We start from the raw sequence: 27,454 nt of genomic DNA, 5'->3' as shown, positions 1-27,454 counted from the left end.
TTTCATATGGTGGTTGTTACTCAAGGTGCTGTATACACAAAAACATCAAAATACATTAAAAATAAGAAAAACATTAAAAATAGTTTAAAAAATAAGAAAAATATTAAAACAAAAAATACGAAAACATTAAAATAAAATAAAAATAAGACATTAAAGTACACTTGTGCACTCCAACTACAACTTTTCCCTCTGAATATGTAATGGAGTAGAAATATTAAACAGCATAACATGTAAATACAAGTACTTCAAATTCAAATTAAGTTAATGTACTTAGTTACTTTGAATCGCTGCAAAACAAAACATTACATTACGACCTTGGATGTGGGAAAGTTATAATTTACTGCAGCACTTGAACGCACCGCTGAGCTGCCTCCCTCCATTTTGTGTCGGTCGGCCCGTTTCCGGGTTTCCGAGCAGGAAGGGACCGATAAACGGTGTCAGCGGGGAGTATGGCTCTGCCTGCAGCTCCAGAGTGCGGCCAAAGTTTTCCGTAGCTGCCCGAAACTGTAGAAAAGTGTCTCTTGGACGCGTTGGGCAGTTTGTCTTGTGTTCTGTAGCGTATTAAAGAGCTGTTGTTTGCAGATTTACCCGCCGGCCGGACCGCGCTGCCACTGACAGCTGGAAGTAAACAGCTCGGTGCTAACAGCTAACTGCTAACCGCCACTAGCTGAGCTGCTAAACCGTCGAGAGGAAGCTAACAGCTAGCCGGCTAACCTGAGTGTTTTTTGGTGGCGTTCAGTTACATCACCAGGACTTGCCAGCTCCCTCCCATCACAATTTTTGTCAAACTGCTGCGGCGAAGGATTTGCCACAACGGCACTTTCCATTCATGTTGTTTTGGAGGGCGAGACTATTATCAAAGCTCCTGTTCTTCGAGTTAGGGTAAGTAAACTGAAGCTAACTTTACTCCACCTAACTTAAAGCCAGCTAGTATTAGTCGGTTTTATTAATTTCAGGCAGTGGATGTTTACCTGGGAGCGGCTGCACAACCTGTGTAGGCCTGATAAATCCAGTTTTATTGAGCTATATGCCACTTAGTTTGCATGTTTTTTTCCTTCTGAGTTCATCCGATAACATGCATGTTTGTGGTTTAATAAGTGAGCTAGGGCTGTAACTAACGATTATTTGTATTATATATCAATCTGCTATTAATCTATTAGCTTTTGGGTCCATAAGGTGACAGGAAAAGGTGAAAAATGTCGATTACTGTTTCCTCCAACCTCAAATGTCTTGTTTTGTCCGACTAACAGTCCATTACTCAAAGATATTCAGTTTACTGTCATAGATAATTAAAGAAACCAGAAAATATTCACATCTCAGAAGCTTGAACCACAAATATGGACATTTGTCCTCTTTAAAAATGACTCAGAATGATTAATCGATTATGAAAATAGTTGGCATTTAATTTAACAGCTGACAACTAATCAGTTGCAGCTCTAAAGCAAACATATAAATGCCTGCTTGTCACACAGTTAAACAAGCTGACAAAGGAGGATGTTTTTATGAGAAAAATCTGTGTCTGAGCACAAACTGGGGCCCTGTTCTGCTAAACTTTGGCTGTCAGTGTCCCAAAAAGCCTAGAAACACTCACACAGAGCCACAGGCCTTTAGCTCAGTGTATTTCCTTGACCACAAAAGCATCCAACTTCCTCATACAGCCCTCCTCCCTCCCTCCCTGGCTGTATTTCTGTGCTCTCTCTCTCTCTTACAGCGTCACACTGTTGATGTGGGGAAACCTTTTTTTTTTTCTCCATTTAAATGGCTGTTTATCAACTGTTCTGGTGAACAGCTTAAAGGAGACCAAACCTCAGCGATCATGACCTACTTTAAGACCTCGCTTTGATCTTGAATGGAAAGGATTAGTGAGATTACACGGGGGTCAAAGGTCAGGACCTGTTGGTTTTATCGGTGTATAGCTGCCAGTTGTGTGTGTGTTTATATTCGCTTCTCAGTTTAGTAGGTACACCCAGGTTCAACTGTTGCAATGTAATACAGGCCTGCAATAAATCCTGCCCTCATGAGGGTTATAATGTTGATGGTGCTGTTGAACACTACTGAGAGGTGTTTCTAATATTTAGAAGGGCTTCAATCAGTTAATCTGTTGATTTTGTTCCAGGTTTAATCGATTTAGTTGCTTGGTCTATAAAATGTCTATATGTCTGTATCATAGAGGACTGAAAGAAATATTCACGTGAGAAGCTAACCAGATGAACAATGACTCAATTTACTGATCATCAAAATAGTTGTTAATCAATTCCACAGTGGGCAACTTATCGATTAATCGCCGCAGCTCTAATGTTAAGTCTATCCTAGTCATATAAATAGGATGGATAGAATTAGAGCTGCAATAATTAGTTGATAAATCGATGAATTCCACTGTTATGATATCAAATAATCACTTTCAGACATTTTTTAAAAGAAATAATAGTAAAACTCTCTGGTTCCAGCTTCTCACATGTGAATATTTTCTGTTTTTTTTAGTCCTCTGTGACAGTAAACTGATTATCTTTGGTTTGTGGACTGTTGGTCAGGACAAAACTAGACATTTTAGGTTACATCTCACACTTTGGGAAACAGTGATCGCCAGTTTTCACCATTTTCTGTCATTTTACAGAACAAACAGTTGATTAAATGAGGAAATAATTGTTAGTAGCAGCCCCGGATAAGCTAACAAGCCTCTTTATGACGTCCTCCCCTCTTCGCTGAACCCAGCTCTCCATCACATGTAAACTTTTGAAAGGACAGACCTGTATCAAACTCCTCTCCTTGACACACGTCTTTGGCTCGCGGCTGTGTTTTATATTATCAGAAAATACTTGTGTTCTGTGTCAAGAGACATTTTTTATTATGTTTTTTTTTTGTTGTTATCCCTCAAGAGGCTCAATAATTCTTACATCTGTTAATGTTTTTACAAAAATACTTGTGTCAGCAAGAGTCCAGTTTTTGTTTGGCATCAGCTGTAATTCAGAATAGAAGAGAGTCGATATCCCAAAAGTAGAAAGTAATGTCAGCTGGAACACATCATCAATTATTCAATCTAGTCGTTATAATGTCATTTTAAATGCTACCAGTCCAAATATACTCTGAGCTGTTAAAACTGTATTTCATTTACATTAATATGAAACAGAGAAAACCTTCATACCGCAGCGTCTGAAACAGCAAGTGTTGCTATTTTTAGTTGATAAATGACTTTGCATGATTATTTTATTTAAATAAAATTGTCTCCTGTTAATTTGCTGCTGATGGATTAATCAGCTAATCATTGCAGTATTAATGAAGAAGCATGAAGAGTGATTAACACTGGAAAAGCCAACAGTTGATTGGTTTTTTTTTGGTTGTTTTACCAGTAAATCTAATCTAAAACATTTACATGACAAGTCTTGATCTGCCGAATTATTTATTTTGGAATGGGAGCGTTTATCCTGAACTGTCTTGTGGTTGTATGAGATATGTTAATGGTGATTGGATAATTACTCAGATTATTAGTGGATTAATAATTAATTCAGTCAGTGAACCAGCTTCAATTCTTGTGCACTCAGCAGATCATGAAACATTTCCCTTTTTTTTTTTTTTTTTTTTTTGGACTCCAGTGGAGAGATAACCCCCCACTCTCAGTTTCTCCCTCTACTGCTGCTGTGCTTTTCCGTTTAAAACCACGTCACTGGCTGACTGGCGAGCTCGCTCGGTGAGATTCCTTTGGTTTCCCTCGGTGAAAACCTGCCCCGACACTGCAGCAGGCAAGCCTGAGGATTGGAGCTGCGGAGAGGGCGAGGGTGAGGGTGGGGTGAGAAGCTAACGCCGCCTGCATGAGGCAACAATGGGCCCAGACAGCTAACTGGTTTGGGGAGATCCAGTGACCTCAGTCAGTCATTGTGTGCAGAGCTGACACACTTAAAGCAGTTTCAGGTATGGAGATATCACGGGCGATGTTTTACACGGATTGGCAAAAGTGTAAGGAGTAAATCTGGCAATTTTTGTTTTTCTTATTGCTAACAAATCTCATGTGCAGAGCCAAACCAACAATAAACGGATCTACTATTATATCTTATTCCTCTGTGCTGTAGGCCTCCGCTGTTGTCCAAAAACTATTAAAAACACGTCAGTGAGCCACACCGCTGCACTAGATGACATGTTCCTTCACCCCAAAAGAGCATGATTATGGTAGTTTGTTTAGAAACGGCTCCAAAGACTATGAACAGTCAGCAATCAAGTTTTCATCTCTCTCAAAGAGCATTTCTTGTAAGGCGGACTCCACTGAGGAGGGCTGTCGCTTTTTCAGTATACCGCAATGTGTCGGAGATACAATTTACTGTAACTGTCATAAGCATATATGATCAGCGGTCTGTCTTACCGTTCAGTATAGTCTTATATATTCCTGTATGGTGTCATACAGCTACACTACGGCTTGATTTACTGATCATTGCAGCTCCGCATTTCACACCAATATTACTAAGCTACAGCAGTGGAGAACCAACTCAAATGACTGCGTGTGTGCAAAGAAGTGTTTTCTCAAAACCGAAGATTGTCCAATTCAGAAAAAAACATTTTTCACTTTGTTTTTTTTTCCAAGCACAATTCTTCATGTTGGCTACTGCTTAAGATTTAATGAATATGACAAATCTTACAAGTCCTATGAAGAGTTTTGGTGGTCCTTCAAGAAAGGAGGGAGACATTCGGTTAAATATTGAACAGCCCTACATATAAATATAGATTTCCTAAGATAGTATGACAGATCTTGGTAGTAGGGATTGGGTGTTTTTTTGCTGTGCAGTGCAGATATTCCCCAAAAAAGGACAAAAATGGCCTTCAAATTTTGATCTAACAAGCAACAACACATCCTGTGGAAAAGGTTTATTTCTTACCTTCTTATGGAGCTACTGGTGCTGAAAATGTTGGCCAACTATTTTGATAATCAATGAATTGTTTTGGGTCATTTTTTTAAAAGAGGAAATTTCCAAATTCTGATTCCAGCTTCTCAAACGGTGGTTTCTTTATTCCTCTATGACAGTAAAATGAACATATTAGGGTTGTGGGCTGTTGGTCGGGACATAACAAGACATTTGAGGACGTCATGCTGGGCTGCGAATGAGGCTGAGTCAAGAAAGCAGCTGCAGTTAAAGACGATTCAGTTCTCATTCTCTCTGCTTCACTTGAACTGAAATATGTTCTCATGTGTTTTTGTTTTTTTTTTTTCTCAGGAGTCAGAGTGTGTCGTCCCAGCTGAGACGCTGAAGTCCCCGGTCCTTCACCCCACACAGAAAGGTGCCAACAGAGGGACAGGATGCCTATTCCTCCCCCTCCCCCTCCTCCCCCGGGACCCCCGCCTCCCCCCACCTTCAATGAGGTCAGTGACCGTCGTGAGCACACCTGCACAGATTAGCCACAGCGAGGGAGAGAGAATAAAGTTCAGTGTAGCAGAGTTTGTTTTATGCCTTTTTTATTAGACAGCAGACGGTAAAGAGACGAGGAATTATATGCAGCAAACGTCTCCAACTAAACTCTTAACCAGTGATGTTTTGGTTCAAGGTCGGCGCCTGAACCCAATCTTCACCCGCCATCAGGGCACCTGCTATTGTAACTGTTGAGGTTGTAGTTTTTGGCATTGTTGTATCAGACTATATTCATGGAGCTTTATTTCCTTTTTTCCCCGTCATACTTCATCAATTTATTAATCGCCATCTGTGCAGAATGACACACGAGCTGCTTTTTAGTAGAGCCCAACCGATAAATCTGCCAGATATCAGCTCAGTGCAGATATATCAATATCATAATTTCCTTTTCTTTTTTTTTTTTTCATTTGGCCGACGCTTTTATCCAAAATGACTTACAAGTGAGGTAAGACAATCAAATGTTGGAGAACTCAAAATGAGCCGTGGTACAAATTCTTAAGTAGCTGATGATAAACATTAAGGTAAGAATCGACTGGAAGTAGACAAGTGCGTGAGGAATACCACAAACTATCTGGTATCTCTGTGTATGTCAGGTGAAATTAAAGTACAGAAATACCAAATATATGTTTTGAGACGGTGTCTTAATTCTATAGTCTGTCCACCAGTGACTGTAAAAGGTTCTGTCCTGTGCATTTCTTGGCTGCAGTTGTAAAAAAAGAAAGGAAAAAAAAAACGTGTATATGGCTGGACAATGTTTGGACAATGTGCAAAATTGTGGCCAGTTTGTCACAGGGATAGTCAGTGTTAGTGTGTAAATGTCTCTAATGTGAATTCCTGGATATTAAATGTTCATCTGGTGGTTGCAGTGGAAATTATAAAAGTTTTGGGTGCAAATTCTTGACGCTCATCTCCGCCCAGTTACTGCAGTTACAGCAAACACACCTACACTAAACTGATATAATCTACATGAGTCTCATGTTTTACCTGCAAGACTTGTATTTTAATGCTGTTGTTCACCGTTTGTGATGTGAAAACGTCAAAAAAAATAAATAAAAAGTTTGCGCCCTGGTTTTTAGTTCAGTTATAAAATCCAAACGCACTGCAGAGCGCGTCTCCTGTACGATGAGTGGAAGTGCCGTGAATGCCCCCTGATGACCTAATAGAAAACCGTTTGCGTCGATTTAATTTTGAAAGCGCAACAGCCAATGGGGAAACGCCAACAATCCACTGGCCGACCAGTGGTGTAACTTCATCACTCACTCACTCACGGGCTGGCCCTGCTGTTGCAGTCTGGCTAAAAAGGGAACAAACTTACTTAACAAAAATGTATTTATGTTATGTGTTGTGTAAAGTTAATATTAACTGATATTGTATATTATTATGTGATTTTTATTTTTAACTCTAAACTATCAGCATCGGTCTCAGAAATGCGTTAATCAGTCTGGCTGTATTTTTTTAGTTTAGTTTATTTGATAAGAGGGAGGAGCTCAGGTCACACATATCTATAAAATTATTAAGTCCAAAACTTGTTTCTATTGTGGTCCTTGGTTCCAAAACATGAACGTTAGTAAAAATGTTCCCTCTGAGCCAGAGCTTCAACCTGCTCTGAACACTTAGTTTGTAAAGTTACCTCCACTTCCTGCTCATAATGACGTCATACTGTTTGCACATGCCCACAAATGACCGTCCTTTCTCTAGTCTTTGTTTATTGTTCGTTTCAAGTAAATAACGAGAAAAAGAAGTGAAATCCTGCTACTATAGTTTGTATACGTAGCCTCCGGAGTCAGAGGAAGCTTCCTGAAGCTGACCAATCAGAACAGAGTGGGCTCATTGTGAGGCGGGCCTTAAAGAGACAGGAGCTAAGACGGCCTGTTTGAGACAGAGGCTGAACCGAGGGGCTGCATAAAGGGCCAGTATAAGATAGATAAGGAGGTTTTTACTGTAAATCATGCAAAGATATTCCAGTAGAGCCCCAATATATAAGTAAAGACCTGGAAATGTGCAGAATACGTCCGCTTTAAAGCAATTTGGTTTGTGTAGATAAGGAAACACTGAGTATTAACATGCTGTATAAGCACAACAGGAATTAGACTACAATGTGACAGCAGTGCACAATCATTCACAGCCATGTTTGATCAGCTCTGCCAGCGGAAAACAACAAGTCAAATACTTCCTTGAAGAGCTCTGGAGTACAGTTACTTATTCTTGGAAAAAGGAACCTGAAGTCTGAGCTGATGATCGTGTTCCCATGATTGTGTTCTTTCCTGGCACGAACATCAGACGAGGTTATTTATAGAAAAAATATGCAGTTTCAGGGACTGGAGTCAAAATCTGTCGAAATCCCAAACTGGACAGGGTGACATTACCAAAAAACTACTGAGTCATGTGACGTTTGTTTTCGAGCTGACGTTGTCTTTTTAAGTGTGCCGTGTGAACCCAAACAATCAAAGTCCACAAACTTTCCACTATGGTTCAGACCAGAGGAACTGTAGGTGTGATCACATACTCGTTGATTTCTCCCACAGGCAAACACAACTCCTCCCAAGCTGAGCTCGTCTGAGACTAAAGGCCGAGGAGCGCTGCTGTCAGACATCTGCAAAGGCACGAGGCTGAAGAAGGTCGGCGTGGTCAATGACCGTAGTGCACCCGTTCTAGAGAGTAAGTTCACTTTATCTACAGAAACACACAAACCTGAACTGATGTGCAGCATGTGAGCTTGTTCATACAAACAGAGAAACATATGCACAGACATGTCAGTCACTGTAGTTAGTTAATGTGTTGTGTTCGTGGAAACAAGGATTTTTTTTGGATTTCAACCAAATTTCACCATCTTCAAAAACCCAGGAAAAAAAACCCCTGACAACTGAGCAAACTCAGTGAGATGGAGTTAAAAGTCGAGAATAAAGAGTTGGTTAAAGGATGGGTTCACGATTTTTCAAGTGTGTCTTAAAACAACTTGTTTCCTCGGACAGTGTTTCCCTGTTGAGCTGCGGTGGAAGTTTAGTAACAAAAAGAGGAACTTTGGCGCTAAAAATACTGAAACGTTGAAAGATATCTACTTGATTTGCCTTGTTTGGACATTTTAAAGACTTTTTGCACATAAGGAGGCTTGTGGATGTTTTCCCCCCATCACAGTATGAACAGGAGGAATGATTACAGCAAGAAAAACATGTTTTGATGTTCATTCAGGCACCTGGCTGTCGTTTTAAGACAGATTTGGAAAAATTGTGAATGTATCCTTCAAGATTATTTTGTCAAAAAATCTACAAAGGTTTTGAGCTTTTATGAAGCAAGATAATAGAGGTATAAGTCCCTCGCTCCACAAAAGAGTGAGAGAGTCTTTTTAATTCATGTGCTCTATGTTTATACTTGACAACTTTAATTTGATTAATTTGTGATTTGTAACGGTGCAACTCTATGTATATCCATTTAGAGTGTTTTCAAACTTGTATAGTTTAGTCTGGTTGAATCAGTCTCTGGTTGGTTTTCCTCCTCGGTGTGATTTGTTTGGGCAGTCGTACTCGGACCAAAACAACAGCACAGTTCCCTGCAAAATTCCCAAGATTTGCCCTCATCAAAGGTGCTACTAGGAAGATTTTAACATCAATATATCATCATAAATTTAATGTCCATACCTTGTGATGAGAATGAAAGAAAGTGAATCCCTCTCATTTGCCAACGAAAGGAAGTGATTACATATGACTCTTTCTTTATTAGGTAGTAGTTTTAAAAAAAAATCAAAAAAATTTGCCAATTCCTGCAAAAAAAATCACATAAAACTTCAAAGTCAAACATTTTTGATCACAACAATCACAAAAACTCCTGGAGGGACTGATTATAAAATTGTTTTGTACATTTCAATTTGTTAAATTGTTTAGTTGAGACATTTCAGAAAGAATGCATTAATATTGTATATCCCCTAAAGGCTGTAAAATACAGAGATATAATATTGTTTAGCCAAATTGCAGAACCCTACCACCACACAGACTGTGTTGTATTAAGTCTTAAAACACACTCTGTGTGCCTGGATGATATTTTTGGTAATAAAGAGGAATATTTGCATAGAGAGGAGGAACTAATTTGACAAACCACATATTCAGTAATATTCTGACATGTGTCTGACCTGATAAAGGTTTAACTCATATTGAAGTGTTGTCAGTTAAAAGTGTTAAAATGGAGACACATTGTTCTCTTTCCTGAGCACACTTATTTATCATCCACACTGTTGAAAACCTTCATGTATCAAAATGTATCTCCATTTCCTCTTTCATGTTGGCCTATATTAATGTTGACCTCATCTTTTCACCAGAAGCAGGAGGAGGAGGAGGTGGCGGAGGAGGAGGAGGAGGAGGAGGCGGTGGTGGTGGAGGTTTTGGAGGTGGAGGTCCAATGGGAATGGGAGGCCTTTTCCAAGGAGGGGTGCCCAAATTACGCCCAGTTGGAGGTAAGAAAAAAACTTTTTAGTGTAAACTGTTAATTAGAGGTGTAACGGTACGTATATTCATCAAGAACTGTCACGGTACGGTTCAGTGCATGTAGTCGTAGGAAGAATAGGCTCTGTGACGCAAACAGTTACTGTCAAAATAGTTTAATAATCCGCTTATTATGACATGCGGAACAATAATAATTTTTGGCACCACTTATCTGCAGCATGTTCATGGATGTATGCTAGCCGGCTTAGCCAACGTACCCTGGTTACTCTGTAGTGTCGCTGCTGTCAGAAACCCATAACACTGACCAGAGTGCAACCGCTGTTATAAAATACGCTCTGTTATCTCCATAATGAGACGATAGCGCGTTTCCCCGTGCCCCGCCCCCTCTCTGTGACGGTCGGCTTTTCACTCCGCCTTTGATTGAAGCTGTTCAGAACAACTACAAAAACATTTGACGTAGTCAGACAGCACGTCATAAAAAAACAGTTCTAAGAGAAAAATGTAGAAGTAAAAGTAGCGGTTTGGTCCCTCTGACTGATATATTATTATTTATGACATCATGAGATTATTAACACTGAAGCATCAGTGTTAGAGCAGCATGTTACTGTTGTAGCTGAACTCACAACTGAACTGTTTCAGTAACAGTTTTGGCCAATGAGCCATTATGGATGTTTACATTTTTCAAAATAAAAGACCATCATTTTATTTTCTACCTTTTTTTTTTTCTGCTCTACTGAACCGTGACCCTGAAACTGAGGTACATACCGAACCGTGAATTTTGTGGACCGTTACACACCTACTGCTCATTTTTTCTGATGTGATTATTTCTAAATATTTTGGCTACATGTTTGATGAATTAACATGTTTTCTGTAAAGGCTGCATGATTTATTGATCAGTGATTAGTGGTGGTTAATGATGATATACAGTTTTTGTATGATTTTTGCATCAATGTGTGTCTGTCTTGAGTATTTTATCTGTTAAGTTTCTCAATTAATTTTAAACTAAAATTACAATATTGCAATATCTATATCGCAATTTAAAAAAAAATATGTGTACCGTTTTTACAAGATTATATTTTGGGGGGATTTATTGATTATTTATTACTTTTTTATATGTATTTAATGTGTGTTCTTTTTGCCATGATGTATTTTTGACTTGCACTGGACCCTTCAACTATATTCACACGCTGAGTCCATGTGTGTTTGAGTGACGTATAAACTTTAACTTCAAACACCGACTCTCTGTCCTCCACCCAGATGGTTCAACAGGCGGTTCAGTGGGCAGATCTGCCCTGAGGCCCCCGGGGTCCCGGCCCGCAGCCCCTCGTCCACCCACAGGCCGCTCCCCCTCGCCCTCCCCAGGCAACAAGCCCTCCCCGCCGGAGCACCAGCGCTCCCACCGGCCCTCGCTGCCTGACATCTCCCGGCCCGCCAGCAGCAGCAGCAGCTCCTCCACAGGCAGCGGGATGAAGCACAGCACCTCCGCTCCGCCTCCTCCTCCGCCCTTCAACAGGGGTGGCCGCGGCAACGCCCCACCCACCCCCAACCTGAAAGCACCTTCCACATCCTCCTCTCACAGCAGAGAGAAGCCCCTCCCTCCGACGCCCAACAGAGGCCCCGCCGCTCACAGCTCCGTTAAGCCACCTCCGTCTTCCAGCAGACCCCCCACCGGTGGCTCCGCGGCTCCACCTCCTCCCCCGCCGTACAGACCGCACTCGGGCAGCATCTCCAACGGGCCGTCCCACGTCGACGGGGGCGGGGCTCCGGAGCTGCCCCAGAGGCACAACTCGCTGCACAAAAAACACACATCATCTGGAGGCAGCAGCCAAGGACGCAGCCACGCTCCACCCCCTCCTCCATCACCGTCTCCATCCTCGCAGCAGGTCAACAGACCACCGCCACCCGCCAGGGAGCCGCCTGGTCGCAGAGCAGGTAAAACCATCAACCCTGCAAACACACACACACCTTTAAAAACTTCAAGACCACGACTTTGATTCTGTATTAGATCAGTAAACACCAATAATAAGATAAAAAAAAACCATTCAAACCAGTAAGAGATTCATTATTTTTCTATTTCAGCAGTCAGTTACATTTCATATGTGTTTTAAAAGTCACAGATGTCAAATATTCACCCGACAACACTTGTGAGATGTCATGTCACATGTCATGTTACACTAACATATTTGCAGCAGCTATAGTTTAATAAAGTTAGATTGCAAGAAACAATGCTAAAATTTTCTGGTTTCAGCTTCTTAAATGTGAATATTTTCTGGTTTCTATAGTCCTCTATCACAGTAAACTGAATATCTTTTGAGTTATGGACTGTTGGTCGAACAAAAAACAACATTTTTTCACAATATTCTGCCATTCTTAAAATCAAACAACTAAAAGATTAATAGAGATAATAATCAATATTGGAAATTATTGAGTTTATTGGCTGACACAGACATATTAAGCGCCCATAGACATATACACATTTATACCACATTAGCATGTACTGTATATATCTTAGAAAGCACCATTTTTATTTAAAAAAACATTTTTTTTTTTCATTTTTAAAACATTAAAGCATCGCAGATGGTTGACGCAAGTTGATGATTTGCTTGTATCCGTTTTCATTATAGTGATATGATTCACCAGGCGATCATTGCACAATCTTGACATTCCTCAAAGTTGATATCAATCAGCACCAACAAAGGTTGTGACATAGATTTTATTGGACACACCTCACACAGTGTGACAGGAAGTGAAACTGTAAGGCGGCTGATCACACCTGTAATAGAAAATACATACATTTCTTTTTTTTTCCTTGACCTTAACTGAGGCTGCAACCAACAATTATTTTGTTATCAATTAATCTATCCATGTGAGAAAATAGTAAAGAATGCTCCTCACAGTTTATCAGAGCCCAAGGCCACATATTTCAATTAACTGTTTTATCCAAACTGTTTTACATTTTTCCTCGATTTGGTGTCCAAATGAACAGTGAAAGAGGTTTTCCTCACTTTAATCTGACTCTTGTTTTAAGACAGACTTGGAAAATTGTGAACCCGTCCTTTAAGGATGTCAAATATTCAGTCCGATTCAGCGTTTGATCAGTCTCAGCGATGAAGACAACAAACATGTCCGTTCTCAGGAGGAGGAATGTTCATACGGAGGCCAAAGCAAGTTTTGACTGGTTATCTCTGAACCTTTTTTTAAAGCAGCGTTCTGTGTTAAAAGTATTCCTCCACATGACTGTAGTTCGACTCTGAAAGTAGAGCAGAGCGCAGCGGCGTGATTCGTTTCACCTCAGCCGGCCAAGTTTCTGCACACTTAACAGGATATAGTTTCATACGTCCTACTGTGTGATAACTGCATCTGCGTTTGTGTTATTACTTTGTTCATTATTGGATTTACAGTCGAGGAAATTACAGTATGGCAGCATGTGGAGCAGATATGTTGTATGTTGGCAGGCATGTTAAGGCTTGGTTGGGTAGATGCTATGTAGATGACGGCACATATTAGATGCCTCCGTATCTTTCAAGTGTGTAAACCCAGAGAGGGTGTGTGGGTGTGTGTGTGTGTGTTGACAGAGAAGGAAATACTGGAGGATTTCAAACATACGCTTTAGTTTTAAAAATCGATTCGATAAACTTCCTGATTTTGTTTCCTCCTGGATTTACATTTCACTGGAAACATTCATAATTAGAATTCTGAGCGAACATACAAAACAGGAAGGCACTTGTTAGCCGGAGCTCTGTGTTGTGATTGGACGCTGCGGCGCTTCGCCACGAGGCCTCCTGGTTTCTCTGCATTCCTGAAGCCCTGTGGAATATTCCAGCATTCCTCCTCACTTTCACTCTCTCTCTCTGCTTTTCCCCCCCCTAACTTTATGCATTAACTCTCAGGATGTTTCTTTTATTGTTCTTTTTTTTCTGCTCATTCTTTTTTTTTTGTATATATATTTAGAAGTGACTATAAGAAAGAGAATAAATGTGTTACTGGTGGTGTAGGACTGTTAGTGACATCAGAAAACTAACTATAAGCAAAGACAGGCTGGTGTTGAACTGGTGGTGATGTGTGTTACTGCTGTCTGAGAGGCTAAAATGTGGCGTTTGGCATATGAGATTTGATGTGTGATGACATAAAACCACAAAACACAGTTTGACATTTTTACATGGTCAGATATCATTATTTTTGCAGCATTTACAGAACCATACGTGTGGTTTTGCATGTGTTTAGTGCTGAAATGATTAGTTGATCAATCAATTAGTCAATCAACAGAAGATCAACTATTTTGATTAATCGTTAAGTCATTTATCAAACAGGAATTGCAGCTTTTCTCTGTTTTATATCATTTTAAATGAAATATATTTGGTTTTCTGATTTTTTGATGAACTGTTTGATCATCTTGGGCTCTAAGAAATTGCAACATTTTTTACTATTTTCTTACATTTTTTAGCCTAAAAGATTAATTGAAAAATAATCTACAGATTAACAGATAATATATATATATAAAGTTAAAGCTGTTGCAGTCCAACATGTGTTACCCCATGAACTGCTGATTGTGTACACTTTGACATAATCACTGATCAATTTTCAAAACATACCATCAATTTCAAGACTGATTTCCTTCTTTCCAGGCAGCACAATGTTAAGTTCAGTACGACATGAAAGTGAACTGGAAGTGTCTTGAAACTTGCTGTAGATATTTAATCAATCATAGTGAATATTTAGAAGGAAACTGTATATTTATTGTTTATTATATTGCATTATATGTATCGCAGTTGTAAGCAGCTACCATTTCCAAAACGTTTGTGGTGCATTCAAGAAAACTCCAACATTTGGGTAATAAGAGTCACAGAATTACGATAATAAGCAATAAGTTGATGGAGAATTAAACACAGATGATAAAAATAATGAGCCAAAATCTGATGTTCTGAGAATAATAATGTAATTTTTTTTTTTTGCTAAAATGAAAAAAATGTTTCTGTCAGAAGAGATCTCAAATCTCAGATATCAGAGCTTCCTTGAATGCATCAACAGTGAAACTTCTCTCGCTGTCAAACTCCACTAAAGCTGCTGAAATCATCTGAACATGATATGATATCAAATAATCTTGCAGTAGCTGATGTAGAGATGGGATTCAATAGCATTTTATTGAATTCAAATCCACTCATCAAATACGAATCCTTTCAAATCCCTTATCGAACCGAATTTTGTTTATCTTTCAACAATCCCACCAGCTTCTCTGTGGTCATTAAAGTAAACTGAATTAAAGGCTAAAATAACTACAACTCAAAGATCACCTGGCTCCTCGGTGATTATCATAATATATGATATATTAAAAATGTATCTGACACGTTCAGTTAACAGCAGAGACACATTCACGTTTCATTTTTGGCTTTTACACAATGAACGTTAATTAACTACAGCTCACAGGGTATCTGCACGTCTTGAGAAGTCCTAAAAAGTATTGATTTACGTTCCTCCTCAAAAAAGGCCTTAGAAGGTATTTATAAGTCTTAAATTTCATTCACAAGGTTCTTAATATTTTTTCAAACCCGTCGTAAGCAGCGATGTCAGTTATAAAATGTTTTTTAATGTAATTTTAGCAAAACCTCGCTTGAAAATCCCCCAATGCTGTTAATCCAGACCTCTGACCTTAAATCAGTTAGTTCTCTTTGTAATTAATCTATCCATCTATTCATCCTTTCTTTCTCTGCTGTTGCTCATCCACGTCCAGGTTAATGATTAATAAGTAATTAGTTATGTTATTGGGAATGATTGTTATATACTGTCAGGAAGTAATGACCAACATGAACATTGGTAAATAATTCTACCCTTTATCATTCCTAATGGATTTTATCTAATCTTTCATACTCTGACTGTGAAACAAGTAATAAATTATATTCTCTGTGGTATTAAAAACGTCTTTAAAAGTCTTAAATTTAACTTTCCTGCAGCTGCTCTGATCTGCTGCTAATTTTCATTTCTGCTAAAAAATGACAAGCTGCTGTCTATAAGTTTGACGTTGCTCTTTGCTTATTAAAAAAAAGAGCAACAACAGATAAAAGGTTTGATAAGAGATTTGTTAGTGCTGGAGCTCAACAGATTCGGGTATCTTGCTGACCAGGAACTGGATCCAAAATGCCACCGGCTATCAGATCACATTCCTAATTAGGGGACAGTTATTTGTGGGAATAAAGGAAAATACACTTTAACAAAATAAGATCAGAAATCAGTTTTATAGGTGTATTAAGGATACTATAATTAGATTATTATCTATTTATTATTAATAAAGTCAATTTGCATCAGAAACCTAACATCCATGAAAATCGTGAGGCCTCAGACATCCTGCCTCTAACCTTCACTCTGATTGGTGTAGCTATTGTCGAGAGTGACATCATCCTGATCATTTGTTTGTTTGTGTTTGTGTTATCCACACAGCTCCCCAGGTGCCCCCTCCCGGGTCTCGTAACGGCGGTCGGGACGCCCCTCCTCCCCCGCCCCCGTACCGCGTCCACAGCTCTGTCTCGACCTCAGAGTCCCACAGCCGAGTGGGCAAACCGCCTCCCTCCTCTTCCTCCTCCTTATCATCCTCCTCCTCCCGCACCCCGGCTGGACCCCCTCCACCGCCCCCGCCCATCCGGAACGGTCACTCCTCCATCTCCTCCTCCAAGTCCATCATAGGTGAGTCGGGACGGACTGCTTCGCCATCGTTGTATTCCTCTTCCTCATCTGTGCTTTTACCACCCACAGCTGCTAAAAGATATGAATATTTACTGGACACTTTCACTGATTTAGTATATATATTTTTAAATACATAAATAAATTACAATTAGTAGTAGTCAACTAAAAAATATTTGCAAGAAAATACTTACATCCATGCTTAAGGTACGGCATAAAAAAATCTTTTTCAGACACATAAAGCTGGGGAAAACAGCTAGCCTTCCTACCAACACGGACTGATTAACCTGTTATATCTCGTTTTTTTTTTACAAACAGAACTGTGAAAGCAGCTGTAATTGTTTTTTTTATAACGCCACTGTCTGAGCTGTCAGTGCGTAATGTGTTGGTCGTGGCTCGTAGTAATGAACCTACAGAGAATTATCAGCAACTCTGCAGCTCCCCTCGGCTTTACTACCTGCTCAGCACCAAACAACAAACAGACACAGTTAGCTGTAGACTAGCTGGTGAACATAGTGGAGCATTTAGCAGCTCAAGAGCCAGATATTTCCCTCAGGAGTTGGTAGAGAGCAAAAACGGAACTAAAAGAGAGTGAATATTGGACTTACATTCACCAGTTGGACAGAAACACGACTCTAAATGAATGATAATGTTGTTCTGTAACTACTGGATGTGGAAAGAAGCAACTGTTTGCTGACAAATTCATGGTATCAACTTGTTTCCTCTGCTCCTAAGTGGCCAAAATATCAGTTAATGCACGTTAGTGAGTCACACTGCTGCACTGCAACGGCTCCAAAGAGTAAAAATATGCACAAACGTAGTTTTCTTTACAGAGCTTTGCTAGCTTGTTGTGCAACATAAAACAACCCCTTGACTTCGTGCTGAAGTTCTTTGAGAAATTTATAATGTAGGACAAAGTCAAGAGGTTGTGATATGTAGCACAACAAGCTAACAAAGCTGTAAACAAAACCGCACTTGTGCATGAGCAGTGGCAGGTTACTATCTTATTGATGTTTTTATTCTTTGGAGCCGGTTGTAAACAAACTCCTGGAGAAAACTCTTCATAATGAAGGAACATGTCACACAGTGCAGCAGTGTTACTCATTGACATGTTTTTAATAGTTTTTGGACAACAACGGAGGTCTACAGCAGAGAGAAATAAGATATATCACACACACACATACAATACTTGTAGGTAGATCAGTTTATAGTTGGTTTAGCTCCAAACATGAGATGTGTCGCCAATAAGAAAAATATATAAAAATCACCAGCTTTATTCTTAAATGCACAGATATGAGATGAATATTGATGTTCTCATCTCACTCTCGTGCCTGTGCTCATATCACATTTCTCTTACCACAATATTCTGTCCTCCTCCTCCTAGATATCCCAAAATATCTCACCCTGACCTGTTACTGATGTATTTTCATGCAGCCAGACTTCTTTCCACTCTTGAGCGCTGCACACACGCCAAGACCAAAATCTGGCTGAACCCGCATTCAAATGTGAAGAGAAGTAGGGAAAATAAAACAGCCAGAGTCGTTGCTAAATTAATAGTTAGGGCTGCCTGCTGTTTTCTGCATGAAATGAGATGCTCTGACTCTTGACAGTTATCCTGCCTCACAAACCTCAGTTCTCAGTCTTAAAAGCTACCACTTATTCTGCTGTTTATTCTCTTATTTTTGCATCCTTGTTGATTTTTTTTTTTTTCATCCCCTCAGCTGTGTTTCTAATACTCCTCCACAAGAGTCGTTAACACAGTTTTGTTTATGATTCAGGTAGCAGTGATGATTGACTGTCGATAGTCAAATATCCCACTGCAGCCATGCAAACAAGCCGTTTTGTTTCCTGTTGTACTGGAACAAATCAGGAGGGCAGGGATAGTTCCTAGATCACTGATTCATGTCACTCATGTCAAGGAAGATGACCACCTACATGTCTACATACAGACTCAAAGTATTAAGACAGTGACATGCTGTTAATTTCTTCTCCAGCACATGAAATTTGAAGTTGATTTTTCACTTTGGCTTTAAAGGTGTTTACAAGTGTAATAAGTAAATAAGATCAAACTGAACAAGCAAGAAGTGAAGCCATATAAAAACATTTCTGTATTCTTCTCCTGAAACTCTCTGACTTTCTTCTGTGAGCTTTGTTCATTCAACTGTTTCAAGTCGGATTTGACAAACTCTCTTGTAGCTTTGACATGAACTTAGATGCTGGAAAAACTTCTTTCTAAAGCAAAGCACTCCACGACTAATACGAGAGAGGTCATGTGACAGTCACGGAGATATTAGAGGAGAGAATATTGCAGCCTACAGTAGGTGATGTTACACTGTCAGCTGCAACACAACATGATACTGGACATCGAGCTGCAGAAACACCCTGAGCCAGCTGTTTACAACTATTACTGACATAAATCAGCACATCAGTTATGCTTGTAAGCAGTAAGCCATGAGGATAATGATATGCTGAACGGATCATTAGTTTTGCATTAAGTTTGTCTCTGTTATATGTTTTATTAGGGCCTGAGCCCAAAGGGCCCTGTTGTATTTCGTGTGTTTGTTTCTTTATTATTACGGGACATCAAACCTAAATTTGACCCCCTAAACATGCTCAAAAAACTCACCAAATTTGGCACGCACATCAGGTCTGGTGAAAAATTTGATAACATGTAAAAATTAACCCCCAAAGTGCCAAAATGTGCTCTCTAGCGCCACCCATGTAACTAAAATGCCCGCCACGGTCCGTAGGAATGTCGTAGAGAGATCGAACCAAAACTCAATTATTCGTCTCATCAAGACCTACAAATCATACATTGACACCTCTGACCTAAATACAACAGGAAGTCCGCAATTAGCCTGTCAATATAAGACTTTGCCTCAATTTTGGCCCCCAAACAAACGCTATCTCCTCCGAGGGCGTTAATGGTAACGATTTCAAACTTTGATACATGACTTATGACACTGTGCTGAAAAAAAGTTGTTAAAAACTTTGCAATAACTTGAACGTTTTGGATTTTATAAGCCCTGAAAGTTGCAGTGCCACATCACCCTTACAATGTAAAGCAATGGGAAGGCATGAACTTTGTGTCAGACAGAGGCTTCTGACGTCTAAATTATAAGTCTGACCACTTTCAAACCTGTATCAATGGAATTGCAACGAAATTTCCTACAAAAAAATATGATTTTTAATGTAAGATTTGGCCAAAACAATGGGATTTATGAGGAGATTTCACAAGAAATGTACTTTAACATTCTCCTCTCCAACTGAGAGGGAGAGAGAAAGGGGGGGAGTGTGCCACACACAGTGGAGGCTGGTCCATAGAGGCAGAGGAGGTTGATCCTCCTCTATTTTTTGAGAGGCAAGAGGGACATCAAAATGTAAAAAAGAATATTTGGTTGAAATAAACCATTACCAAATTTCAGTATTATTTACAACATATTTTTTTGTCTCTTCTTTGGAAGAGACACGTAAAATGATACTCCAAGGGAGGATGGCCTCCGTAACCAATCAACAACCAGAATGCAATATTGACATCGAGTTGGTCCAATGATAGTTTCCAGAATCCATCTTCAATTCTCTCCACTGTAAGGCAGAGTAGCAGCAGTAGATAGCTCCTTGCGTTAGCCAATGCAACAGCTGGCTTGTTATAGCAGCCTGAAAGACTCTTTATACATCCATGGAAGGACTGTTAAGGACTGTTGTTAAGCTAATGGGAGAAATGATCTGGACTGTGCAGCGCAGCAGCAGCAGGACACTGCCGGGGAGGCTGGAGAGAGAAGCAACTGGAGAAACAACCAGGAGAGTTAGCTTGTTTGTCATTGTTGCTAATGATATCAGACTGGTTAAGCAGCAGCCATTAAGTTCTGGTAACTAACAAACAAGATGACCAACAGCCACAAATGGATGTTATGACATGAATACTTCATTTCCATGATAGAAAGAAGAAGACATCAGATAACATGAGTCAGATACAGCTTCTCTCTCTCTGTCTCTTTGGTCGCTAATTTCATCTCTGATGGTTAAATGTCTCTGTGCGCAGTTGTGTGAATTTATCTCCTTAACAAGAATGCAGCAGATTATTTATATACATATATATATACATATGTGTTGTGTGTAGTTTGCTTGTTGAAGTTACAGTGAGCTGTCTGGACTCACTCTTTCATGTGGAATTGATCCAGTTTTTAATTGAGTAGTTGTTCAGTCACCTGTTGATGTTGTATGATTAGTGTGCAGGAGGTCTGGCTGCTTGCTTCTGACAGTTTCTTAGTTCATTTTTAAGCTGAGCCGTATATTGAGTAATAAGCTTAAAGTAACTAGAATAACAAGTGTTAACTAGTGGAGTAACTGATTGTAGTTGATCCGTGATCCGTACGGATCGCCCCCCACGGTTCGGCAGGCATATGAACTGTGGATTAATTGCAAAATTTAATGTCTCATTTAAGACAAAGTAAACAAACTGCTGTAAATACAAGTCATGAGCAGACAGCGTGTCGCTAACAGGGATTTTGAAGGGTAACGATCAAACCAGCATCTAACGGGTCCGAAGTGACATCTGTGGTTATGTTTACACACTGTTTGATGTGCTGCAGCTGAGCAGCTAATTAGCATCTAGCTGCTAACTGATGTTAGCGGTGAATGTTTGTTTGGTGGCTCGTTCAACAAGCTGCAGAACAAGACGTGTGTTCATGTTTCTAAGTTATCGTCGAGTTTTGATGATGTGGACAGAGGCTATTTCATTCACTACCGTGTTTAAAAGAGGAATGTTTCATGCCTCATATTGCAATAATTGAGCATTGAATATTTCATATATTTTATTTTATTTTATTTAAACATAGGACATCTTAAATGTTGTTTGTCTTGAATGCTTTTATTTAAGACCATGGGCAAAAGTTCATTGCTGTTTCTTGCTGTAAGTGTGTTACAGAATAAATGGAAACAAAGTTTTATTTGTATCCCCCCTTTTTTTTGCTGATCCTAAAAATGATCCGTTCCGTGACTCAAATCCGTGATACGATCCGAACCGTGAGTTTTGTGATCCATTGCACCCCTAGTGTTAACATGTCAGCTTTGTAGTGTGTAAGTCATGTATTTGATACATGCATTAATACTTTCTGATGTGTACCTACACTTTTAGATCTGTGAATGTTTTTAGTGTTCAGTCTTTCTGGTATTCAGCACTGATCTGTTCCTGTATCACATTATAAGCTTTGTGATACTTTATATATTTCTGTATACTAAGAAAATACATAGGAAACACGTGTAAATCATGTGATATCTTGTCTGTTTTTGATAAGAACATAAATCTGTCGTTACAATAGAACAATACTGTAAATTTGAATTTCGCTTTGTTGGTAAAATCACACATCTGAATCACTCCATGGCTAAAATGAGCTCTTCTTTGTTTAGAAACAATATGTATAAGCTAAATGTCTTTAAAGAAGCAGCCTTTACACTACTCAAGGGCTTTTGTTTTTAAGAGCAAATTGTTTTATTGGCATATAAAATTGCTCCCCACCCCTCCGATTTCATCAGGTGGGGGACAATGATATAGTTTGATGCAGTTTGTTGTAAGATTCCATGTTGATTTTCCTCCTGTCCTCCCCAATTTTTTGAGTCACCAGCCACCACTGGTGTGGGGGTTGAATGCAACTCATTTTTGTAGGATACAGCAGAAAGGCCTATATACATACAGTACATTATATACAAACTTTGTATGCAGTTTGGTGTTATTATCATTTATTTTACAATAATTATAGGTCTTCTATTTATAATTCAGTAGTGGGGATGACCTATGAGGGGAAGGGAAAAAATGGAGTGAGGGTGACAGTTTAGTGATAAAGTGCTGTAGAAAAATATCATCAAAACTAAAATTTGTAGCTCTGTACTGCAGTTTTTCCTTTATTAGGGCCCAAGCACCTAGCGGTTCACTCACACTCTCCATTCAAATATATGAGTATTTTTCTGTGTCCAGCTGCAGTTACTTATTGTCTCTACACACCTGACAGTACACATTTCAATCAAACTTTGACCAGGTTATGTGGGTCAAAAGTCTTTACTTTTCTAAAAAATAGACTTGATGAAAATTTGGAAATTAATTTGTTTTACACACAAACTCATCAAGAGTTTTCAATTTACTAATTGAAATTCAAGTGAATGGGCCCAAAACTTGCATAATTTTGATGACACAGGTGTGAGCAAGACAGACATGTCTCACCCATCAGAAAATTCTCACAATGTCTCTCCATGACAGAGAAAGTTGCTATAACTTTATTGTAAATGCTCCAGTCTGCACCAAACTTCTCCCGGCCTGAACACATTCACATGACAATATTCCATCAGTGATGCAAACTGGCTGAATAGCGCCCCCTACGAAATTTCAGCAAAGCAGCCCCAGCAGCAGGCAAAATAGTGGACAAAGGAAGTGATGTTTATCTCCTTCTTGCACTGTCTGAAAACAGCCCGGGTCTGAAGACATCTACATGCCCATGACAGAAGCCCTTCGATTGCGCTGCGGCCTGATGTGCACAGAGGCGCGAGGGCCCGTTCAATGCTGCTTGCAGCTTTAATTTTAGTTGATTTTGATTTAATATTTAAACTCCAAATTCATTCAGATAAAGACTTAATGATTCTGAGTCAAACAAGTGTTTCTCCCCTTGTAAAGAAATCTGTTCACGACTTACTGTACAACAGGGGCGAGCATGTAAATTTCATTCGTACGTTTTCTAAGTGCAAGAAATTTAATTAATGCCACAAATTCTTAAATTACTTCTATGTGTCTCTTAGGAACAAATCGGTTTGGTTCTTGCATGACACCTGACAACTGCAAAAAATTTGACACCAAATGTTTAATATGAAGACTCAATTTATGTATGTTGAACTGTCAAATTACTTTTGATCTTCTAGGATTGAGTGATTGTATAAAAGGGCTACAGTTCCTATACTGATGATCTATTGTAAATACCTTCAAATTTATGTATTAATCTAACCAGAAAGTCTCTTGAGACACATTATCTCTGGACAAAATGGCAGCTTAGGGTAGATTACACAGAGTCACATAAAACAACAACAGCATTCAAATTAAAGCTGAAAGTCAGCACTTTTACCTCACAGTCACGGTGTCATTTGAAATCCAATGAACTGGACTATAGACACAACACAATGAAAAATATGCCATGTCATCATAGTTAGCAACTGCAGGGTAACACAAAAACAATAAAATGCATGAATGGTCAATTTTTAAAAAAAATCTTTCAAAAACAAAAAAAACAAATTGTTGTTTCTGTAGTTAATTGTTTTGAGATTAATTTTGAGTAGGAGTATGTTGTTTCAGTGTGAATATTTAATGACAGTTTTAATATTTATATTAAATATTAAAACAATAAAAACAACAATTATGCTATACTGCTACTAAATTTTTATATTTTGTCATTAACAGACATCAGGTGGATAAAATATTAGAAAACTTATTTAATGCACTCTACAATCATTAATACAGAATTAAAAATGAACACCAACTCCTCTCCAGCAACACCTGAGCATCATAAGCTTCATAAAGCAGATGCAAATGTATAAACTGGTAACTTTTTTATATATATATATTTACTCACTTTAGAAAACTGAATAATATTTTTTTCTTTCTGTGTTTTACTTTTTCTTCCCTCAGATGATTTTGAATCCAAGTTCAACTTCCACCCCATTGAAGACCTTCCACCTCCTGAGGAGTACAGGCATTTTAGCAAGGTCTACCCCAGCAAAAACAACAAGGGTACGGCTGCGTTTGTTTTATTTAAACTCCGTTGTTGTCAGACAAGTTGGGTTTCTTTGACTTGTGAGGGGAAAAAACATGACGTGATACAAGTACAGTACTGAAGTATAACAGCAAAGAAAGAACAAGAAGAGAAGAAGATAAATTATCTCACAGTCCCAAAGTATCAGACTCTGTTTTGTTGTGGTAGAAATGAGTTGCTCTGCTGCTGTGACTCACTTTTCATGATGAATCTGTGTTTGTGTGTGTGTGTTGTTTCATTTAGAGATGCAACAATCATTCGATCAACAAAAAATGATTACAATTTTGACAATCAATAAGTCATTTTTTAAGCAAAAATGTCAAATATTTAATGGTTTCAGGTTCTTAAATTTGCATGATAGGGACAGTATATTGAATATTTATGAGTTTTGGACTGTTAATCAGACTAAACAAGACATTTAATTATGCTAGCTTGTGCATTAGGATATTATGGATATTTTTCACTGTTTTCTGATGTTGTATAGACCAAACAACTAGTCGATTAATTGAGAAAATAATTGCCAGATTAATCGATAATGAAAATAATCATTAGTTGCAGCCACAAGTTTAACTTGACAGATGTGGTGTAGCCGTGACTTGACTTGTGTTTCTGTGCAGCGGTGGCTTAATGGTTTATGTGGATATTTCACAACTTACTAACACAAGATTTTCTCAGTGCTGTGAGATTATCTGTGTAGTTGTTACTCATTTCCAGCTTTTCATCTGTCTTCATGTCACAGCAGCAGTGTGGAATTTATGGCGTGTTTTGCTGAGTTAATCATTTCTACGTGTGTGTGTGTGTTTAAGTGGGACAACTAACCTGTAGTAACCTTTGTCTCTCCTTCTGCCCTCAGCCATGATGAGAGTAGCTCCTCCAGCACCGCCGGTGATGAGGTGAACGGACCTCAGCTCAGGACTTGAACTCTCAGTCAGCCGACTTGATGGACGGTCAGGAGGGAGCACTCAAATCACAAACACACAACAACAACAACAACAACACACACACTAACACTAAACCACCAGCTGGAAGCACAGTGGGGAATGCAACGTAAACACTACACCACGCAGGTTTGACACTATTCGGCGGTCACCTTCTGTCTTTGCACGAGAGAACAAAACCACTCGAGAAACAGACTCGACCTTTCTGACTGTGACCACGACTCCTCCTCTGTTGACTGTACGCAGGGGCTTCTGTTCAACACTACATATCAGGACCAAACTCTGGAAACTTCCAAATCTGTGCATTCCATCTTTTTTAATGCATAATTATGATAATAATGGTGATTTGCTGAATAACATCTTTTTTTATTTTTTGGGGGGATTGTCAGCGTTAATTTGTGGGCCAAGAATTCAACTCTACGAACGGAAACTGTCTTTGAAGTTGTGTTTGAGTTTTCAGCAGATGAATTCTACTCGAAGTCTTCCCACACCAATGATAATGTCATGAACGTGGGGCTTATAAATGGTTATATTTTGGGTTTTTTTCTTAAATAGCCATTCCTGCAGTGCCAGGTGAGGGTGCGTTTGAATCCAGCTCTCTGTCTCAGTGTGCCAAAAGCGGGTGGAGTCGAATGAACTGCACAGAGTGAGGATAGTTTTCATAGATGTTCTATATATAACTGACATTTTGAAATTCTCTCTTTATTCATGGACAAATGCATTACTGGAAAGCTTGCCAAGTTATGACAGAAGCCTCGCCTGGTTGTTTATTTTTACATTTGGAGAGGGGACTATTTCCTGCGTTTTTCTCCCTACTTTCCTTTATTTGGGGGTGTTTATATTTCCATCTTCAGGCAATGTTGCACGGCAGCTTCACTGCTCAACCGAGACACTGTGCATGACGCTCATTTATGCACTTATGAAAAGAAACGAGCCTGGGATCAGGAGTATATTCATGTTAATGTAACACAAAACTTTGAAAAACACCAAGAGGATTCATCCATAACTTGTCCCTGATGTGTCTGATGAACTGTAGTTCACATAGCCAGCATCTTTCTCCAAACACACTGTGGTTCCTGTGTGGGCCACAGCACAGGCCAACACTAAATGATTATTATTTGTTTACTGGACCAAGTTTAGATGATTTAGCTTCAGGTTTGCAGTGCAGAGCTTTGGAGGAGTTTATAAGGGATCATTTGTCACTTTTTGCAGAATTCCTCTTCCAGGGAAGTTGGTCTAAAAAGCTCAGCTCTGTTCTGAATCCATAATTTTACTTTTGCTGCTGGTGGCCCTTTTTATAGAATGACTGTACGGCCAGAGAAAGATGATATGTTGCTGTTTAATTGCTATGCAAGGAGCAGTTTGTACAGATTGTAGTTGGTAGCAGCTAACCAAAAAAACAACAAAAAAAGGAACACTTAAGTGCCAGAGAACTGTGTTTTTCTTTTTTTTTTAGCAGATGGAGGTTCTTTACTTCACTTTTTGTTATTATGAACCATTTAGCTTGACTTTAAAAACACTAATTACATCATATTCAAAGTAAAGATGCAATGCAGGAAAATGAACAAAAAGAAAAGTTTGCTGAGGTTAGATTCTCCGTTCTCAGTGATGCAGCGCCTCCTGCTGGTCCTTGCCTTACACAAATCTGTTGTCACTCTCAGCGGTACCAGTGATTTTATTATTTTGTTTGTTTTATAGGGGGGAAGATGATGACAACTAAGTAAATAAAAAACAGGTCTATTTGAAAATGCAATAAATATTGTATATTTACATTAAGGAATATGGTAATCATAGTTATTGATCTATTTTTATGTTGTAAAAAGCTTGTAATATAGGAAAGAGAAATGATTAAGAGTTATAACAATGTTCCAGTCGGTGAGCTTTGGTCTGATAGAGCGGACTCTCTGTAGCACTTCTCTGGATGTTTGGCCATAAGGGTGAAAGAGCTGGATGGATGGATGTGAGGTTTTGCCAACGAGCCAACACTTTTGGGGATCCTGTTTGTAAAAATTGGCAGGAAAGTAGTGAAGGTGGGTCTGGGAGGTGGAAGAGGGCAAAAACACAAGAAAAACAACAACAAATGTAACTGCACTTCCTGTCCTGGATGTATACTCACCTTGTCCACTCTCAGAGCAAAAACCCTGTGGTCATTTCATGTTAATCAACCATGTTTTTATCATTTGAAATAATTTTCAATAAATATGTTCCTGTTGGGGAAAAAGGGTACCTGA

The 27,454-nt window shown here is 39.1% G+C and overlaps 1 protein-coding gene across 1 annotated transcript; it reads left to right on the top strand.

Annotated features, from left to right (window-relative positions):
* Positions 1 to 330: 330 nt before the first annotated feature.
* On the top strand, positions 331 to 27,454 carry wipf2a (WAS/WASL interacting protein family, member 2a). The gene is made up of 8 exons (XM_042389490.1): positions 331 to 882; positions 5,199 to 5,344; positions 7,916 to 8,048; positions 9,700 to 9,834; positions 11,081 to 11,755; positions 16,256 to 16,498; positions 24,162 to 24,263; positions 25,139 to 27,454. The coding sequence occupies exons 2-8, from the start codon at positions 5,282 to 5,284 to the stop codon at positions 25,180 to 25,182; spliced, it is 1,395 nt and encodes a 464-aa protein (XP_042245424.1). The 5' UTR covers positions 331 to 882; positions 5,199 to 5,281; the 3' UTR covers positions 25,183 to 27,454.

This window comes from Thunnus maccoyii, chromosome 2 (assembly GCF_910596095.1).
Source record: "Thunnus maccoyii chromosome 2, fThuMac1.1, whole genome shotgun sequence".
Lineage (NCBI taxonomy): Eukaryota > Metazoa > Chordata > Actinopteri > Scombriformes > Scombridae > Thunnus > Thunnus maccoyii.
This window is presented reverse-complemented; position numbering and strand designations above follow the sequence as displayed.

Bases quoted from the DNA above. Each gene is read 5' to 3' on its own strand.
- wipf2a (XM_042389490.1), top strand. From the start codon at position 5,282: ATGCCTATTCCTCCCCCTCCCCCTCCTCCCCCGGGACCCCCGCCTCCC. The intron at 5,345-7,915 runs GTCAGTGACCGT...TTTCTCCCACAG, and splicing joins CTCCCCCCACCTTCAATGAG to GCAAACACAACTCCTCCCAA. The intron at 16,499-24,161 runs GTGAGTCGGGAC...TTCTTCCCTCAG, and splicing joins CTCCTCCAAGTCCATCATAG to ATGATTTTGAATCCAAGTTC.